Source organism: Protopterus annectens, chromosome 1.part0, assembly GCF_019279795.1.
Source record: "Protopterus annectens isolate FY-2018-M chromosome 1.part0, PAN1.0, whole genome shotgun sequence".
Classification (NCBI taxonomy): Eukaryota; Metazoa; Chordata; order Ceratodontiformes; family Protopteridae; genus Protopterus; species Protopterus annectens.
In genome coordinates, this window is record NC_056725.1 from 1,049,978,637 (window position 1) to 1,050,000,478 (window position 21,842).

Below are 21,842 nucleotides of genomic sequence, written 5' to 3' on the forward strand. Positions count from 1 at the left end.
ATCTTTTCTAAGTATCTGCTTAATAAGGTATGTGACATACCTGTCTATACACCTTTTCTAAGTATCTTCCAGAGCCATGCAGCTGAAGGCGGATTCTTGCTTTTCTTTTTTGTTTTGTTTTGCAGCCCCCATGTCTGCCAGCTGTAAGTTTCTATGACCAGCTGGCCTGTTCTTTCCTACACAGGTATGCAAGCTTGTAACTGGCCCCTCATGCCCACATTGAGATGAGAAACAATCGCAGCCAGCATCCATGCAGACATAGTGGTAATCCGAGCCCATAACACCCTCACAACAGCTCTGAATGATGCTAAGCTGTCAGTCGATGGAGAGGAGCATGCAAGCTTCCCTGTGTCACTGCCCCCTGACCTGCATTGCTATGCAGCAGCAGCATATCCCTCTGGCCCAGAGTCTGCAGACTGCACCATCCAGAGCTCCTACTGAGTGCTGTCTAAGCAGCGAGCCAAGCCATACCACCTCTATCCTCCCAAGGGTGGGTGAACCATTTCACTGCCATCATCCTACCACTCTCACTCCAGCTCCCATGCCCACTACTGGACCATCAGTTATTTGGGTGGAAGTAACAGGATGGGGTAGGTGGATTCTTGTTTTAGCTGTTTACTGCCTAAGCCCACATGACTGATGTGAGCACAATGGCAGGTGAAGTGACTTGTTCAGAAATATTGTATGCAAATGGAGACAGTGGGGCTCAAGCAGTAGATTACAGAATTAATTCCTTTAGGAGTTCATAGCATTAGTCCTCCTTGTTATACGGTTATACAGCATGAAAACTATGTGAGGCTTACTGCTGTATGTACCATCAAGTCAGCTGCAGCCAGTTATAATATGCTAGCTAGAAATGTTTTTATACAACTAAGTACATGATGTCTAAGTGCCACCAGTGTTACTTCTGTAAGAACCTACCTCTTAAGCTTTATTGTCATAGTATTTCCATTTATCTGTAGTTTGTGCCTGATGATTTGGTGTCATATAAGTATCTGTAATTAGCTGCATTGCTTTCAGTATATTCATTACTTGTGTCTCTGTTTGCTGTTTTAAAATGCAATTCTATGATTTGAATAATCATTACTAACATATACTGTAACGTGTATATTATTGTGTCTGTATATCTTTTGTTATTAGAGCTTTTCCGCTTCAGTCTCCATTGTAAAACTTTCCTGTTTATCTGGACCAATCCTGTTTCTAAAGCACAAACAAAAATCACTCTACATTATAGATGCAGCCCAGATGCATGCAGCAAAAATTCTTCATTAGCGGGAGTATGAAAGCTGATCGTCTAAACCACTGATATGTAACATAGCATCATATGCATAAATACTCTCCTACGTGGACAGTTTCCAGTTGGAGAGGTAGTGCTTTGTTTGGTATAGTGAACTGTCAGAAACGCTTCCTGTTTCCCATGAGCTTTATTATTTTTTCCAATGTACACAGTGGGTGTAGACAAAGCACCTCACTGTTAATGTTCGCTCGTTCAAACCTGTTCTGTGATGTCTGAAATTTAAGATGATCATACATAACATACATTGTTTAAATATGTTTTGCTTCTAGCTTTACTTGTGATATGTTTCTCCTGATGTTTAAAAAAATGATTATTTTTGTTCTTTCTTATTCCACAGTTTTTTCCTTATGGAGATGCTTCAAAGTTTGCTCAACACGCATTCAGAACGTTTGACAAAAATGGAGATGGGACCATCGATTTCAGAGAGTTCATTTGTGCGCTGTCAATCACTTCAAGGGGCAGCTTTGAGCAGAAATTAAACTGGGCCTTCAATATGTATGACCTTGATGGTGATGGAAAAATTACAAGGATTGAAATGCTGGAAATTATAGAGGTAATCTGTCCCCTCAATGTTGATAAAAGTAATTGTGCTTTGTTCTGCAGTCACTTTTAAGTCCTTACATGAAAACACAGCCCTCTGCATACTAATATGCTGACAACCCTACACCTCATGTTATATATCCACATATTTTCAACAACCTGCAGGCCTACAGCTTCCAGAAACTTGAACAGATTTACAGTAGCACAACACATTTTGGCACTGTTGCCTTGTTTACATCCCACCACTCATATTATCTATATGGTGGTTAGAATTACATTATATTTATTGTATAATAGGCAGGAGACAATAATCCTGTGTAGTCTGCCCTTGGAAAGACCTTTCACCTACCCTCTATCCTACCTTCCTCTTATCTTTTTTTATCTACCTGTCCCATGCCCTCTTGCATGTTCCTGTAGATTACCTCCCCACCTTCCAGTCTGATAGTCCATTTAATGTGTCCACTGCCCCTAAGTGAAGAAGTACTTTTGGAGATCCCAGGAACTTTTATTCCCTAGAATCTTCTGTCTCTGCCTCCTCCTCCCTCATCTGTCCTTCCTGCTCTGAATGACCCCCCCCCCACACACATCTCCCAGACTTTGTTTTTTCACTGATATCATGTCCTCCCTGCCTGTTCTGGTTTCAAATGAGAAAAAAGTACAGCCTCTTTAGCCTCCGGTCATATTCCTTTCCCTCCATTCCAAGAATCTTTCTGGTAGCTTTCCTTTAAATTGTTTCCAGCATCCTGATGCCCTTTTCCTTATATGGCTTCCATAGCTGCATACAGTTCTCCTGGATGTTTTCTGACTAAGACCCTGTGAAGTAAAAGCATTACCTCTTTGCTTTTGAAATAGATCCCCAATGGATACACCTCAGCATTCAATTTGCTTCTGCCTCTGTCCTGTCATTCTGATCCTGGTGGGCTAGTGCAGATGTGATCCCCAGCTCCAGGTCCTTTTCCTGCTCTTTTGACATAGGTTCTATTCCCCAGCTGATACTCCACACTGAGGTCATTGTGGTTCATCTACTGTACTTTGCATTTGTTTGCACTGACCCTCAACTGCCACCATTCTGCACTTTTGTTCATCATTTTCAAATCCTTTCTTAATGCTTCCCCATCCTCCACTGCTGCATCTGTTTTTGAGTCTTCAGCAAAGAAATTGATCCCGTTCTGTACTCATTCAGATATTATATGCGTTCTCTTGATATTTCACTAATTTGCAATATGTTTCCATGATGCTGTTGTATTCACTGAACCATTGCTCAGTCTGCAAGTTATATATTTCATAACTATAGGCATCCATTTATATATATATATATATATATATATATATATATATATATATATATATATACTTGTGATTTATTGAAGAGCTATTTGTCCCTAGAGCTCCACAATAAATGGTGTATCATCCACATTAACTAATAAAAAGAAGGGATGAACAGAAATTGTACAGGCCTGGAGGTTGCTTTCGGTCCACAGACATAAAAGCTATGTGAATCCTGCAGGGACACAAGAGCTATTTGGACCCAGCAGGCTCCACCTAAATGCACACTGAGGAATAAATTAGCAGGTAACTGTAGCTCCTCACAGTATTGTGGACAAGGTAGTATTGTGAACAGTACAGGTTTTGCAACTCTTTCACATTATACAAACCTTGAAGTTAGGGCTTATTGGTCTAGCTGTATTAGTAACATGATTTTGTTTCTTGACATGAACAAAGCTGTCATGGTAGTTTTGGAGAGTACAGAATTGAAGTAAGTGTATTTAAAAAATGGATTTTGTACCAACTACTACGTTTATCTATCTATATATATATATATATATATATATATATATATATATATATATAGTGTGTATGTGTGTGTGTGTGTGCATGCGCGCACATGCATACACATGTATGTGTAAGTGGAGGCATAGTATTGATTGGAACAGTGACATACTTTGTGAAACTATAACACAGACTAACTTTTAAAACTTGAATTCTGTTCCAGCAGGCTTCACCATCATACATTGTACAGAAAGTGTCAGTAGTGCAGTGAGTAACATGCTTTTCTTTTGTGCAGAAGGTTGTGGGTTCTATTCCCACACCAGGTAGATCAGTTACTGACACTGCATTGCAGCATAAGGGAGATGCTGCACTCCTCAGTATGCTGTCCTTTTGATGAGACATTAAATCAAGATCCCATCTACTTGAGTTGATGGTAGCTCTTATGGATGTAAAAAAAATCCCACAGAACCTATTGAAAAGAGTAGGAGAAAGTTCCCCAATGCCCTGGCCAAATTTTTCCTAGTAGTATAAATATCACTTCCTCTCTCCCCTGAAAAGAGGCTACTAGCCTAATGGGACTAACCTGGTCAACAAAGAATAAATAAATAAAATAAAGTGTGTGGATGTATGTGTATAGAGGAGAAGTGTAGTATCACATATAATGAGATGCTTTGTGAAGGTAAGCAGAGGCTAAGTTCAACAAAGGCATTAATACTGGAGAAGATTGTTCTTCACTGGCAGACTAAGTTGGCTCATAAAAGTAGCTAACTGTAAAAACTTCTGTTAAAATTAAATAGTATGTATAAAAAGTCAAACTGCCACAGTAGAAGGAAAACTGCTTATTGCAAGGACAAAGTGAGCACTTTCACAACCTTCCAGGTCACTTCAACAGACTTAATAAAACATCCCATGCCTTCCTTGATGTATATACTTTCAAAGTGATATAAATATTTAATTGTTTGTTTCAACTGATTGGTCACTTTGAAAGTATATATGTATATCAAGGACGGCATGGGATGTTATATTAAGTCTGATGAAGCGACCTGGAAGGTCGTGAAAGCGTTCACTTTGTCCTTGCAATAAATAATTTTCCTTCTACTATGGCAGTTCGACTTTTTATACATACTATTAGCTTTGAGGTGAAGACCGAGCTGTTCATCTGGTACCTGTGTTTTTGTCTTTCTCTTTGTACTCTTTGTGAATATCAGGACCAGAACATGGCAGAAGGGTATGAAATCAAACTGAATTACAATCCAAATGGGAATACCAACACTCAAAACGGAATGGAACATTTTTGTAGAATCCTAAGCATGGAGGTAAACCCACTGATTGAGAGACCAGTTTTCTCTGATGAATATTCTGTTAATGTGAATAATGGGGTACAAATGCTCTTCAAAGACAAATTTAGAGCCTTTGAAAACAAGTTATGTAAGTATAAAAGGCTCCAATGGCAGAGATTCCTTTGGAAGCCTGCTTAAGATATAAAATTGTTCCCAGAGGTCTGAGAGTTCTAACTATGCCAACTTATGGCGATGCTCTCCCTGACCTCCTGAAGAAATGGCAGCAGCTTAATTTGCAGTTAATCAATGACTACATGAATTTAGTAATTGTCTATTTTTTACCTGAAGAAAGGGAACTTGCAAATGAACTGAAGGCTCTGCAAATCTATCTATGCATTAACTTTACAAATAGCATTATTGGTGACAAGCTAGATACTCTCTTTGAAAGCATATCCAGCTATGAGAAAAGATTACAGAATACGAAGCTGAAAAAGCTTCAACGGGATATGAATGATTTTCAGTCCAATGCTGTTTTTTCATGGCCCAAACCTTTTACTACAGCAACAGACCAGCCTGTAAACCCAGCCCTTTTTGTGATAGACAACACACAACCACTAACATGAAGCCAAATAACTGAAGAGGGAGTGGCTGCAACCATTAACACTGAGGAAACACAGAGTTTACCAGTGAATCCTGCTGAGCAGCAGTCAATAGTGAAACCAAAGGATATAAATACAAGAAGCAGCAAGAAGAATGATAACAGAAACCTATCTAATGAGAATCCCCCTTTTCCCATGCAACAGAAAGGAATATCAGGAACTCAAATGATACCCTTCACACTAATGAATGCTGTACCGATAAAAAAGCAGATCAAGGAGCAGAGGAAGGAAGGGCTGAGTCAGGCAGATACCAAACACAGAAGCAGCATGGAACACAATGGCAACCCGCAGCAAGAACACAAAAGTCTGGTAATAAATCTTTCATCTTTAACACTAACTGATGCACATATGTCACTTTTGAATAAAGGGCTGTTGTTTATTCCAGCCCAGAAAACTGTGTTAGTTGACATTCTTAAAGAACTTTAGTTATTTGGTCGCAACTTAACTTTAAAAACTATGTTTAAAGGACAGATGACTGATAATGTGAATATTTTTAAAAAACCCAGAACCTTTGTATCTAAATTACATCCTATGGTAGAAGCCTATGTGTCAGTATGTGAGAAACAAATAAGGGAAGCATTTAATTCAGATAGAAGAGCTGCCTTTTGTAACTTGAGTAAGGAAGAATCTGATGCTCTATATGGCCTGAGGGAAATGCATTCAGTGGAAATTAGACCCGCAGATAAAGGAGGGGGAATTGTGATTATGGATAGGGAATTTTACATCCAGCAAATGATGAAACTACTGAATGACCATGAAACCTATACCTGTATCTCAGTAAATATAGTAAAATGTGTTATAGACAGGATTGCTGTTCTGCTGTTTGACTTGCAGACTACAAATTTGATAACAGAGGATTTATTTAAATATTTTAATGTAGAAACTCCTACCATTCCAGTTATATATGGCCTTCCCAAAGTACATAAAGATATCATATGTCCACCTATGAGACCCATAGTGTCTAGTAGAGGTTGGGCAACAGAAGCCATGTCAATATATGTAGAGAATAATCTTCATCCAGTGCTTGAAAAGTGTGAAACCGTATTGAAAGACACAAAATCTTTTCTCCAAACATTGTATAGAAAGGCAATTTCAATAAATAAAGAGTATCTTTTTCTAATTAACAGTTGTTTGTCCTTCAGCTCTTGCACCTAACCTCCAGTTTTGTTTACTCAGCCCTACCTTTGCCTTTCTCCAGACTGATGTCACTTTATCAGTACAAGTATTTAGGCCTGAGTAACTAGAGAAAAATACACAGTAAGCAGATGAAGTGGGTAGGTGATAGTCTGTCACATTGCCTTCCCAAGGTGTTGTTTTTTCTTTTTGGCTCTGTATTGAGTCAGTACCACAGTATATTGTCATGGAACCATGCCGTTTCTGTTCATTTTTGTCTGTGACAGACTAGTGCACTTGGCCAAGCACTATTCATACAGTTTCACCCAGATGTCAATCACCTGACATACAGCCTTCACTCACCTCTCTTCTTTTTGTTTTTTGCCCTTCTCTGTCTATGTTTCTTGCCTTAACTGACCATGTCACCCTGCACATAAAACCATGTCAGAGACAGTACAAGCAAGCATATTTTCTGGCTGCCTGCGAGCTGCTGACAGTTTTCACAACATTTCATTGATATGTTAAGCAGACAGTGGTTCTTTCTAATCTTTTGTCGGTTTAATTTTTCCAAGTCTTTTCGGTTTCTAATATCATGATGGGAATAGACACCATTCCTAAGTCAAAATATGATAAAAGTTCATGAAATTAGTATTGTTTCAATCTTTAATGTTAGCCAGAAGTGCTATTCGCAGTACCTGCAATGTGCCCAGGACTGACTCCTTCTGTAATTCATGAGTTACATGTATCAGTAACGCATCTAAATATGACTGTAAATTCTCTTTTATAAGACCTATTGCTCAGACTTCTATTACTACTGTCTGGGTATCCTTTCCACATTGCCCTCAATTCTGTCTGTAAATCCTGGTACTTTATGACTTTGTGTCTGCCAGTGTAGGATGAACAAGTGTGGACAATAAATAACACACACACACACACACACACACACACACACACACACACACACACACACACACACACACACACACACTAATATATATTATGATCTACTGCAATTGTTCTAGTCCCAAGAGTTCAAAAACACACTGTCGCAAACTCAGCGAATTGAGAATATTGTAGCTTATGTAAGTTGCCATTTATGCTCAAATGCAAACGTAGTTTGGGCACTCAGCTGCTGCTCCTTCTAAACACTTTATTCAGGTTTGAGGAAGGTAAGTGCAGCAGCTGTGAGGAAGGAAGCAGAAGTGGGATTTTAGGGTTAGGGAGTGGGAAGAGAGTTGTGGTTATGGAGTGACACAAGAATTTAGATTTAGGGAGAGGGATTTGTGTTCTGGGTTTAGGGAGTGATTGGGGACTTTAGGGTTAGGGAGGGAGGAGTGGAGTTTTAGAGTAAGGAGTGAGGATGCGGGCTGGGAAATGAGTAAGAGTTTTAGGGTTAGAGGTAGTGCTCTGGTAGGGCTATAGAGTTATATAGGATCTCATGTTGGGAGTGCTACGTAGTGCTAGAAAGATAGAGAGAGAGAGAGAGAGAGAGAGAGAGAGAGAGAACTAGAACAGGGATGGTATTGCAAGGGTTTTTAAGTATTTAGAAGACTGTGTCACTTCTGGAAGACAAAGGTTCAGAAAACCATTTCCTTTATCAGCAAATTGGGTTGGTGAAGTACAGCTAACAATTTACCTATACAGATAATTTACAGGAAATGTAGACTTTAACTGGATAGTCATTTGAAGATGAAGTATAGTAACAACAAAACAGCAAGGGATGGTGTAACTTATCAGAAAAGACATATTTCCAAGTTATATCACCATGAAATTGAAATGAATGCAAATCTATTTATTTATTAACATCTTGGGAGTGGAGTTGGTTTGTAGTTGGCTATTTAGTGTTCCAGAAAAATAGGCTAAAATAAAATGACTGTGTATTTCTCTTTGTTAGAAGGAGGATGCAGAATATGTATAATCATACCTCTCAAATGTCCAGAATTTCACAGAATGTCTAGATTTTTGCATCATATTTTTGGTCTGTTCCTCATAAATGTATGTTTTTAGAAAATCATTGAGGACTGAAGTCATTAAATAATGACAGATGTTTGAAATGTAGACTTCATACCCTTCAGAAAATTCATGCTAATGGAAAACCAATTATTGTAGTAACATTTAAGTTTTTAAGAGCAGTATTTAAAATTTGTCTCTGATTTTAGGACTTTCTGATTCCTTTTTTTTTTGTATTGCCCAGAATTCTTGTGCTAAGTTATTAAGAGGTTATTCGTATACTCTGTAGGGAACACAGTATAAGCAAAGCAGATAGGATATGACTTTTTTCCACAGGCTGCTAGATATGATTAAAATGAGTGTTCTTACTGTGTGTGTGAGAGAATACTGCTTCCATCAAAAAACATACATGCTGTATGTAAAATGTAAATCAGTAAAACAATGAATGGAAGGTGAAAGTAGTAGGGAAACTGCAGCACAAATCATGCATTTATTTACCAGGATAATCTGACTGGGTCAGTAAATGCAAACTCCTCTTCCATGGATGCCCAGGGAGAAAAGTTCCATACACCAATATGAAAAAGACATAGTATAACAAAAAGAAAAACATGTTACAATAATATTCCTAGTTTATTAACAAATAGTAGCAAAAACAGAAAATAATTCTGCAGATTTACAATTGCATTGACAATTTATCACAATTAAATATACAGAGCACATTCAGGGTAGATCAGACACATTCACTTACAGCTGCATAGCAGTGTTAAAGAACAGTAGGGATAGGAGTTATAATGCAGCACAGAGCATAAAAAGGGGTAGTAGAGAGGTGTTGTCAGGTAAGAGTCAGATTGTATAAAAAGTAGGTAAGAGGAGGAGTCTAGGTTTTGGGAAGTTAGAGTAATTGGACTTGGAAAAGAGGAAGTAGAGTAGACAAGATTAGGGAGACAGCAAGATAGTAGACCTGGAGAAGAGGGAAATGGAGGAATGGAATAAAGTAGGCAGGATGTATCTGAGTGTGGGGTATGAGTAAAAGTAGGAAAAGGGAAGGGATAAGTAGAATGGAAGAAGGCCTGCCATAAGTTAAGTTTAATAGTTTTATAAAATATCTTGTGAGTGTGGAAAGAAGAGGGAAAAAAAGCTAAGCTGTCTGAAAGTTAAAGACAGTGTAGGGTTAGCCTGCTGTGGAAGAGAAACAGAATCATGTATCCAGTCAGGGTTGTTTGAGTTTAATACTGAAAAGTTTGCTATTTTCATTTTATCTGAGTGATAGGGGTAAGGAGGGCCATAGTTTTAATACATAAGAGGAGTACGTAGATTCATCAGATGAATTGTGAGAATGGGTTATGTGGAGCAGTAGTTTGTTAGTGAAGCAGAGCTGTTTATTTGAGGAGTAACGTTGAAGAATGTTACTTAGGATTTGACAGTGGTCAGGTTTGGAGATTATCTTGTATGAGGTTAGTAGCTGTGAGGATAAGTAGTTAGTTAATTCTACCCATGAAAGTACTGGGTATACGGTAACACCTTTTAGGCATTACTAGTGACTATATTCTTTTGCATTTTTTGTCTACATGCCCTTTCTGTGGCCATATGGGTTTTCTCAATGTGCTTCAGTTTCCCTCCACATCACAAAGTCATGCCATTGGGTAAATTGATGGTCCTCTGAACTGCCCATATGCATTATGTGTTTTGTGTGTGTCTGTGTGTGTGTGTGTGTGTGTGTGTGTGTGTGTGTGTGTGTGTGTGTGTGTGTGTGTGTGTGTGTGTGTGTATATATATATATATATATATATATATATATATATATATATATATATATATATATATATATATATATATATATATATATATACATATGGTTCCCCTATAGAAGGTCGAACCGCTGAAATCTTGAAAGTCATATGGTCGAGACCATATGCTCAAAATTTCAGAAGCTCGACCTTCTGAATGGGGATTGGCATACAGCGCACAACGGGAGATTTCCCTTTCTGCGCTGTAGTGCAATCTCGGACTTAGAATAAATAAGTTGCAGGGGGTGTGGGGGTGCAGGGGGACTTGCCCCCTGCAGAAACATTGTTTTGTGTTTTGTTTTATACGTTCCCTTTCAGAAGGTCGAGCTTCTGAAATTATAGAATTTGGCTTCGGCCATATGACTTTCGAGATATCAGCGGTTCAGCCTTCTAAAGGGGAACTATATATATATATATATATATATATAACAAAAAATATATATATACATCCATTATATATATATATATATATATATATATATATATATATATATATATACATATATATATATATATATATATATATATATATATATATGTAAAACAATATAAATATACTTTCTAGCCATCAAAAGGAACTGGTGATATTGAAATCATGTGATATCTATAGATTCAAATAATAATATAACAGTATGTCCACCAAGGAACAGTACAATAATTTAAAAGAAAGTGCTAACCTACTAATAAATGCAAAACATAAGTATGTAGTATGAATCCGCAATGACCCTGAATAGGATAAAATCGGTGTCAGAGAATGAGCAAATGAATGAACGAATAAGAGACTGAGTGGACCACTCTTTTAACTATGTCATCCCATTAAGCACAAGACACCAGCTGTCATTCAAATTAAAAGAATGGGAATGACCCAGAAAACCAAAGATTGTGCAGGAGGAGTCTGGAGATGTCAATGCTGGAGGATGAGAATGACAGGCTGATGCCTGTTAGCTCATACTGTGGGAGGATGTTGATCTTATCTGAATCATTACTGGCACATGCCGGTAGATAGGTGCATGAAAAGCACTGTAATAGATGGGGATGCATGTTTGGTGCTGCTAAGCTATTCAAAGAAACTTCATGGAGTGCAGGAGAATAGCTGTATCACTTAGAGGACATAGCACTCCCTTGAGCTGATGTGAGTGCATGTGCCAGCCAGCAGGATTAGAGTAAGAACCTCTAATAAAAATTTGCCAAGTGCTGTGTCAGCAAAGATAAAGCTCATATGGGTACAGCTTCTGGGTAATTCCCCACCAGGGGACAATTAACATCCACTCTTAAATATAGAAAGCAGCGGTCTGGGAGGGATGAAGTCAAATCTTCAGGCATTTGACAGATGTGCCAGCTGAAGAAAGATGCTGGTAAAGGACAAACAAACAATCTCCCTTGCAGCCTAGATGATGGCCTCTCTAGTTGGCTGTCATCTCTGCTGATGTTTTCCAAGAATTTCTTGTAACAGGAGAAATGAATGGCCTCAAGACCTACGGGTGGGGGATTGATGGCTGGCAGATGTGTAGGGAAATGAGGCCACCGCAAAGCCCTACCTCTATACTGTGTTTCCTACAGACTGTTGAGAGGCAATATATCCTGGCATGCAAGACATCATTTTCCTACTCTGATGCACCTTTTGCATATCTGCAAATTGAATAGCATCAGAATTACTCAATCTATGGATTTAAACTTTGCTTACAACATAAATAGGACATATTGGAGGGGCAGCTAGGTCTCTCACAGAATTTCCCTTACCTGGAACAGGCTTCCCATCTATGTGAAGCAGAGCTCTTCCCTAAACTTATTCAAAAGAAACCAGGACCAGTGGATGGCAAATCGGAATTACACCCCACCCCCAGATCTATCACCCATGGCTGTAATGGACAGAGGCAGAGAGGCAGCCTGTAAAACTTGTTGTATCTTACAAGTGCCGCATACCTCTCAACCGAACAGATTTTTGCAAATTGTCCAGATTTTAGCCTCATATTTTTGGTCTGTTTTTCAAAAAGATGTGGTTTTCTGGCAAATTAGTGGAAAATCATTAAAGATTGAAGTTATAAAATAATGACAGACATTTGAATTTCAGACTTGATACCCTTCAGAAAAATCATGCTAATGCAAAACCTGCTATTCTATCAACTTTCTAAGTTTGTAAGAGCAATATAAAACAATTGTCCTTATTTTTGGGCCTTTGTCCTACTTTTATTTATGGCTTTGTCCAGATTTCTTGCTCTAAGAGGTTGAGAGGTATGATATGCCCCTTAAAATAACCTCTAAGGCACAGAAACTTGCGGGATAAAATTGGGATGCTTGGCAAGGCTTATAAAGGCCGCAGTGGTCATTTGTGCAGTATACACCTATGAACCTATGAAATGGAAAAATGCATTCAGTGTATAAAGAGTAAACAAGAACATTACCTTCAGTGACAGATAATTGATAAAGCCACAGCCCTGAAAAAGTGTAACTCTATGGGTGCTGAACAGACTAGGACTTTTCTTTTGGTTAACTGAATAATTAATATAAATGATTTGTAGATTCAGTTGTGGGTCTAAATTTCACAAAATGCAATACTATTGCTGTTTACATCAAATTACTTATAGGGGTAAATCTGGCAGATTAACAAACATCAGATCATCTGCAGGAAAATTTACAAACATAAATGTTAAAGGTTAAACATGCATTGGGAATATTTAACAGTCCTATTTTTGTGTAAGCAATATCATGTCATACTGACTTAGGTACATTTTTCACTATAACTATATAATATGAAACAGCTGATCACAAATTCACAGACTTGGATATATTTATTAACTTCTTCATAGACCTCTAAGATCAACTGTAGGAGCCTTAGAGGACCAAAAAGAATTATCCTTAAATGTCTCCTCTTTAGGTTAATATTATACAGAGTGTTGCACAGAACCACAAAAAAAAAATCATCCTGGACTGCTAGTAACTTGTTCTAAGCAACTCAATTACTGCTGAATTTTGCTGTTCATTATGCATTCTAGCTGTCAGAAATTGTGGCATATCCACAAAAGCTGCAAAATATATTGGTTTGCATAGTACGTATGCAAGTAAGGCCCCATTCCAAAACTGTCTATGAATCTCTGCATTTCATTTATGTGTATAGATGACATGAAGTGCAGCTAGTTTCCTGCACATATCTGATGTACCTGGGCATGTTGTATGCACTTCATGCTCAGGGTGGGGCTGCTCTGCACTGCTCATGTTTTACAAGTTACATTTCGTGCAGAAGTCACAGGCTGACATTTTGTTCCACACGAAATTGCGAACACTTTCAGCATGTTCATGGTAATTGCTTCCTGTGCTAAATCCCATTGAGAGTACCTGCCTGATATATTAACAAGAGCAAAATTATCTCCATCTGCTGCATGGCCACTTCAAGGAACAGCTGATGGGACCCTGTATTGGGCCATTTACTGAAGGTGAATGCCTGATATGACCTGGCAGAGGTCCTTACCAATGAAATAGAGATTGACCAGACCAGTGAACAGGGCAGACACTGATATGGTGATCTGTAGTGTTGCAATGCTAGAAGACTCCAAACTGTGGGAAGCTGAAATTATGCAAGCATGCCTTGAATGATGCAGTGTTAGGCATTTGTACGTTTTCAATGTGCAGCTTTAAATATGTTGTTACTGTAACTTAGGTCTGTGATCTTAGTAATGGTTCTTCATTCTTACAGATCGCAGGGTATGCTGTCTGGTTTACTGTGGGTGTTGGTGGAGACACATAATATTGATATCTCACTGATGAACTTAGTAGAGTACTGCACATAACCATTTAATAGTGAAGCTGTAGAGACCATATCAGACTTCTTCTATGTAGCATTTAATTTGGGGGCTACAGTTTTGCACAGAACATCTCACATACACCTTTGTTTGACTGCTGATCTATCACTTCCTCTTTCATCTCAGGCAGAGTGAGATCAGCTAAGTTGGCTGCCACTGGAAGCTTGAAAGCCTTTCAGCACGGTAACTATTAGTTACACTATTCTGTATTGCTCTGTACTGTGTATAATGCAATATTCACAGAAGATCTTCGCTTTTTACAGCCATTTAATTTTGTTTCCCACCTGCAGATCAAGAAGATCACAGTGATCCATCCCTGAAGGAGATGGTGGAGGTGATAGTGGATAGTGCTGTGGTGCATTAGGTAGTGCATATAGATTCACAAGAATGGTGGTCCCCTTCCACTGACCTGCACATTTGCTGGGCCACAGTAAAGTCCCTCTGGTCTGTTTGGCAGCTAGCGTATCACCTGTATCTCACACTATCCCCAGCCAAGTGTATAGCCAAGCTCCTTGAACTGGCCATGCAGCAGGAAGAGATTAATTTTGCTCTTCTCAGCACACCAGGCAGGTTCTCTCGATGGGACGTAGTACAGAAAACCACCCCATAAAAATTCTCCAAAAAAAGTCGGACTTTCACATGGAATACAATGTGCTGCCAACCTTTCCTTCTGTGCTGTGTAATACAATCACGATTTGTCTGCCCCTTGTATCTCTATGTCCATACCTTTTCTCCTCTTTCTAGACTCTAAGTGTCCACATCTACCCATTTGTCTGTATTGTTTTGCTTTGCTTGTTTGTTTGCACCTGCTTATTACCCTTCCTCACTCTCCCTGTCATCCTTCCCCTCTTCCATTTTCTCTCTACATATAAAATAAGTGACCTATCCCCACAAAAAGGTGTTCAGCTTTCCCCACCTGCTCTTTCCTATCTGCTCCCAGTTCATTTGTACCTCTGCTTGTTTTATATCCTCCTTTCCTTTTTTCCTTTCCTTTCCTTCCCTTTCCTTTCCTTTAATGATAGTAATAGGCATCCATCTTTTTGGACCCTAAATGGGAGATGTTTACACTCTGCTGCAAGTAATTGCTTTGTGGCTCTTTTTCCATACTGCAGCACATTGACAGCTCATGTACTGTCATACAGCTGTGCTAAAGAGTCTGTAACGCCATATGAACATCTTGCAAGGTTAGTGAAACTGGGTTGTGGCCACTGTAGACAACAGTCTTTGTCTTCTGAGGCAGAGGTTTTGCTGACTTGCTCCACACCACTTCTTCTGAGAAGAGCTGTCTGTCCCTGCATGCACTGTGTAATATTTGATTTCACTTTTGTGTACTGTTGCTATGCAGTCCTTAGTCAGGCATGCAGTGTTTCTGTGTGAAGCCCAGCTTTGTTTTAAAGGTCCAAAATGCATATCACAACTCCAGGCTGTATCTCTTTTTACTGCTAAATATGAAATAGGTAGATGGAGAGTCACAATATTTTAAAACATTACAGAAAGGTAAGAAGCAAAGAAAATGTCTTTACAGTGAAACCAAATCACTGTTATAACACAGATGTGGAAGTCTTAAAGTTGCAGGGGAGCCTTGATATCTGCCAAAGTATTGTTACAACTTCTGGCCTTGAGCAGAGCAGCCATGCTATTGTCAGAATATGTCACTTTACATGTCTTCTTGGGCTGAGCACTTTATGTCCTTCACACCTACATGTGCTGCCACCATGTCATACTTCTTTTTGTCCTGTAGGAAAGACTGTACAGCCCACATGACATCAGAGAGCCTGGCATGAGAAAGGCAGTTAACTTTCATCCTCTCTTTGTCTAGCCAAGTGCATGTAGAGTCATGTACCTGTTGATTGCGTAACAAATTACTAGGATATTTCTATATGGACACTCAGACTTAGTAGCAGTTGATGGTTTAAAGTTTACAGTCTGGTGACTCACTTGAGTTTTGTGAGTGTGGTGGCATTGTGATAGTGGATTGCTGCTGAGATTGTTTCCTTCTGAACCTTTGAGGCTTGGGGGATGGAGTGTTTGTGTTAGAACCTCAACAAATGTTAGTTTACTGGGATCTTGTGGAGGTATTGGTGAGTTTATGTGTTGATTACTGAACATTTGTATAAGTGAAAGGGTTGCCTTGGAAGATTCCTAACAGAATAAAACATCTTTCCTTGTACTGACATAAATTTATTGTATTGGTGCATGACTTGTTTTCAGTTAGACTGATGGTATACAACTTGTACGTACAAGGCCATTGTTAATAGAAATGAGCCTCCCACTGTCTTTGTTGAATGCAGTGGCCTTGTTACTAACAGGAGTGCCATGACATTGCGAGTCTCATCATAGCTATAGCCAAACATATACAGTAAGCCATGGTGAACAAGTTAGTTTTTAAGGCACAGCATTTTGCTTACTACAAGGACACTGAATGCCACACATAAATGAGATTAAAAGGCAAAGTTGAGCCTGTAAAGGGCATATCTGTGACAAGGGTAATGCCTGTTTGTTATATTATTAGTTCTTGAAATTAAGCTGTGTAATGTAATCATTATATCTGTTGCACCTTCAATGTCATACTTGGGATATGTCTCATATTCCATAAAAATGTTTATTTTTGGGGCGATAGCAGCTCAAAGTTATATAGAGATCCCTGAATGTTCCCAGGCTTGGTGGTGGTGGGTGGAGGCAACAGACTGCAAGCCGAAGGACAATTCCAAACATCCTGGATACACTCTTTAGTGACATGCCTTTTCATCAGCTCAATGTGGTAACTTCATATTGCATGGTATATGTTGCTTTCAATACCAAGATCTGGCCCACCTTACTACCCCTTGCATGATCAGAGAGCTGGTTACTTGTAAAATCTGTTATTGCAGCCAGTGCCTACAAACTGAGCTACCTCCATCATTGAATATTAGAGTGTCTCGTGGATTTTATAAGGACCTGGATTAAAGTTTGATAACTGATTATGCCTTTCTTTTTAGTAGCCATGACAGTCCTGTGGCACTCACTCAGAAGTATTTTGCTCATGTAGCATCCATGGTCAATGAATATATATATTTTTTTTGCATCCATCTTTTTTTCCAGAACAATTTACACTTGGGAAGTCTATACTTTTATAGGTTTAATAATTTGGTATTGATATACTATAAAAGGTAAACAGCTCAATCATACAAACTGATGACTGAGAGACTGTTTCTGTTTTTCCCCATTTAAGGCAATTTATAAAATGGTGGGCACTGTGATAATGATGAAGATGAATGAGGACGGCTTAACACCAGAACAGCGGGTAGACAAGATATTCAGTAAGATGGATAAGAACAAAGATGACCAGATCACACTGGATGAGTTCAAAGAAGCTGCAAAGAGTGATCCTTCTATTGTATTACTCCTGCAGTGTGACATTCAAAAATGAAGCAGCAGCAACTCACTATGGACTGCACAACAGTTTAAATGTTCCATTCAGTTTGCAGCAACTTCCACGACAAAAAAAAATTTTGCTTGGACTACCTATAAATGGACTTGCTTCTTGTGTTGAAACACTTGTGTGCATGAGAATGTCAATTGCTAAAGAATTTTGAAGTATAAATATATATATATACATATTATAAAAGACCACAATGTGAAAAATTGTGCAATGTCATTACCATAACAATCCTATGACTCTTGTGCATCAGTAAAGTGCTGCATAAATTATGCTATTTATTGTTCATGTTTTACTGATGCTAGTTGTGTGTTTCATATACTGAATAATGTTAATAAAAAATGAATTCCCATGTTAATGTAATTGTTTATAATAAACCATTTTTCCATTTCATGATACATTAAAGTTGGACAGAGATGATTTTTTTTCACTTCATCAGCCTGCTCAATATAAATGTGTTTGTACTGTCAGTGGATATAAATTTCCTTTATTTGCATGCCTTCTAGGTTTTGCCTTAACTATGTCCTTATTTGCATCCTTTAAGAAAGTTGGAAGAAAAAAAGCCTTATTGGATAAATGTTATATAAATAAATGGGAATACGTTTTTCGCAGGCAGTCTGTCAGTAAACTGCAGTGTTGTTTTATGGTAAGTGTATGAATGATTTATGATTCACACCTGCATTTGTGGAAAGCTTTGAAGGAGGTCATAAGATGTGTCCCCAAATAAATAATGTACCAGACATAACTGACATATCTCAAAGAATTATTTTTCTTTGTCATTTGTGTTTCCATTCTTTTAGCTTTCTTATCTAAGATATAAGTAAACAATGGCATTTTTCAGGAAGCTTCAGTATGCTCTTATAAAATTTCATTCTCTTTCTTTCAAAGAAGTTGAAGACAGAACAGCCTCAGATGTCATATGCAAAAACAAAGTGTGCATTTCGTATAAGGAGGTGAATATTGTTTTGTGTAGATAAAAATATATTACTGCCATCAGAAAATCAGAAAAATCAAAATCACAGCATTTTAAAGTTAATAACTTTTAGTGTGTTGACTTCAGTCAGTTTGTAAAGAGTTATAAGACATTATTATTACATTTTGGTCTTTATTTCTTTACATTTTGCATTTTTCCCTGCTAAGGTCCTGATTTTCTGCTTTTGACAGAATAAAGTGTGTAGCAACGTGGTATTATCTGAAGAAGAACTGAGTGTAAATCTACAGCTGGTACAACCAGTGGGCTTAACAGAGACTAAGAGAAAGATATTAAATGCTTAAAAAAATTAAAAATTCGGAAAACATAAAAATTCTAAAAATAATGAAATTTAGAGGGAATATTGTGAAACTGTTCTTCTAACAACAGCTGTATGTTTTGTTGAAGGAAGGGCAGCCCCATATGAAGCAATTTTAGTACTTTTGCTACCTTCATGGATGTTTATAAAAGTAAAAAGAAGTATGTTTACATCCTAACAAAATATTAATTAGAACTTCCTATTGAAAGGCTAGAACTCAAAATGCCAATTCCTGTTACACCAAAAAAAAACCCACCAAAAACACCAAATATACAGGAAAAGAGTAAATATCACATATCACTGTTCTCGTTTAAACTTGTTGTTGCACGGGTGCAAGTTACTTTCACCACTAATGTGGGGAAACAAGCTCTCTGCACCCTCAATCTTACATACACACCAACTTCAAGATCATCATACTTCAGAGAAAAGGGAATATTCTGAGAAATGGTACCTTCAGGCTTACTATATATAAATCCAAGTTACCAGTCATTCAGTCTCCACAATCAAAGGTTACCATGAATTAGATTAGTGCCGTGTGGAAATGTAAAAATGTAGTCTCAAAACTGCAGAGTATGAAAATAAGAATTACAAATAGCCATTCTTTATAAAAAAAAATAAAAAGAGTACAATTTACCACCGTTTCTAATGGATGTTTAGGTGTTTTTAGCCTTTTTGGTCTATCTGTTAAATGTATAGAGGCAGCTTGATAGAAGCTAAAAAGGGAGACAGGCATACTGCTTTAATTAGAAATATGATTATGCTGCAGGAGATTTTGCATCACAGGTAACAGACATTAGCAGGTTGCACACATACTGGGCCACACCAGAAGCTGACAGCCATACCACTAGTGTGAGTACAGCTGACAGACGTCAGGAGACCAACACATATCAACAGTGCAGGAACATGGGCTTAAATAACTACAAGCAAATGCCTGGCATGTAGTGCTCCATAATCTATCAGACAGTTAACCAATAAACAGCATGTGTCACATCAAAGCAATATGCAGATAACTGATCCAGTATGCCTGGGATGCAGGCAGATAATGTTTAAAAGAGTGTTTTGGTGGGAGTTACAAGAAGCTTGCAGAACCCAGGATACTATAGTGGTGATTTGTAAGTCCTCCACAACTGGAAAGGGCAAGAGGTCATCAGCAGGATATGTACCAACAGAGGCCAGTATTGCCGTAGTGAACTATAAATGTGTGAGTGTGATATCTACAGGTAGTGCAGCTGTATATGATTAAATGCCATTTGTAAGGACAGATGATCATATGTGGCACTTCACAGATATAGTGCACTGAGTTCTCTTCTGTCAGAGGCTGGCAACAAATGAATACAGCAGTGGTTATTACTTTGTGTATGTTATCGCCTCCTACACGCAATGGTTACTGAAATACAGTGCATACAAGGATTCACGTCAAGCTTCCAAGCCCAATTTTTCTGAATACCTTAAGAATTATAGCCAGAAAACACTTTTGGTGAACAGAAGAGATTTTTTTTTAGGTGAACAAGCTCCCTCTGCACTTTCCATGTGGTGAGTCACCCACCCACACCCCTACATGTATGTACCAGCTCTGAGATCACACATCAGTTTGATAATGATCAACCTAAACTGTCATTGAAAATTAGTTTTGACCATTAGTATTCAACTGAATTGCTTTCAGAAAGAATGTGTTCCACAGATTGTCAGGTTTACACCTACAACAGTGTCACAAGACAAATTATAAAATCACGACAACGAGAGTACATCCAGGAGGGCATTGGAGGCACTCTACACAGTGGTTATCAAGAGCAAAAATATGTCTGCAAACATACAGTGTATGAAATGAGACTGAACTGCAAAAGGCAGGGTACTTCATGCAGAAGTGCACATCTTGTGTCTATTGTATGTACCCCAGAGTAGTAATGTGACCTCTGGGAAGAACATTATCTACAACATTTGGTATGTCAAGGTGGCTGAAAAAACACAATTTGTCATCCTAGATTTCAGACTGTGGCACAGTTTATAAAATCAGACCAGATGCCACACACAGCTATTCCTGAACAGAACAGATAAGCTGACAGTTACTTAGAGCTATACACAATACACTACTTCTCCTCTTTAGTTTTATTCTCACTCATACACCTCGACACTGCAAAAATGAGAAATGGATGGGTTTTCATACCATGAGGTAATATTTTAAATGTATTTACTTTTATGATGCATTGTACAACACTGCACTTCACATCATTACATTGTCATGAAGTTTCTACTTTTATTATTTCAGCAGAAACAGAAGTGTGCCTCATTATTCATGGAGATTTGCAGGACTTACTCTTTCACTTTCAATGTTTATTCACAAATCTGAAACACTTTATTAGTTTGGTATTTAGCAGAATTCGCACTGCATTTCATTACTTCTCATTCCTTGCAGCCTACTGAACACCTTGCCGGCTTGTTCCATAGTCTGCAATATTTTGAATATTTGGGAGAATCTGGGATCTGTACTTTCACTGCTGACATACTGAGAACAATATCAGGAATTTCCCCTTCCAACAGTTAGTTGGAATGTTCTGGATTCTCTTCTGCTTCTGAAAATGCCCCTGCAGACACCCTCTTTGTGGATATTTTTCTGGTGAGATATCTTCTTTGGTACACCTCTTGGCAGTCACAGTTTCTTTGAGACATATTAATTTTGAATAATTGTCTCCAGTTTCTTATCAAAAGTTTTCCATCCTCACTGTGAACAATAAAATATCACAGCTGCTTACAGTCAATGCTATTTTTGTGAAACCTTGCTGCAGTTTAAGTCTCTTTCTTTAGGAAAAAAAGATAGATGTCTTGTTCTTTTGTTACAGTACAATTTTTGTTCCAACTCTCTTGTACTGTTATTGTTCTGTTGTTTGTCTTTTGGCTTTTCCTGGTTAGGGGTCGCCACAGCGGAACTCCGTTCTGCTAATGAT

General features: G+C 38.2%; 1 protein-coding gene across 1 annotated transcript in view; it reads left to right on the forward strand.

Annotated features, from left to right (window-relative positions):
• VSNL1 (visinin like 1) overlaps positions 1-18,356 on the forward strand; it is a 900,977-nt gene extending 882,621 nt beyond the window's left edge. Inside the window, exons 3-4 of the mRNA XM_044064864.1 lie at positions 1,635-1,850; positions 17,405-18,356. Coding sequence (XP_043920799.1) covers positions 1,635-1,850; positions 17,405-17,602 — 414 coding nt within the window. The 3' untranslated portion in view covers positions 17,603-18,356. The remainder of the gene's footprint in view (positions 1-1,634; positions 1,851-17,404) is intronic.
• The last annotated feature ends 3,486 nt before the right edge of the window (positions 18,357-21,842 follow it).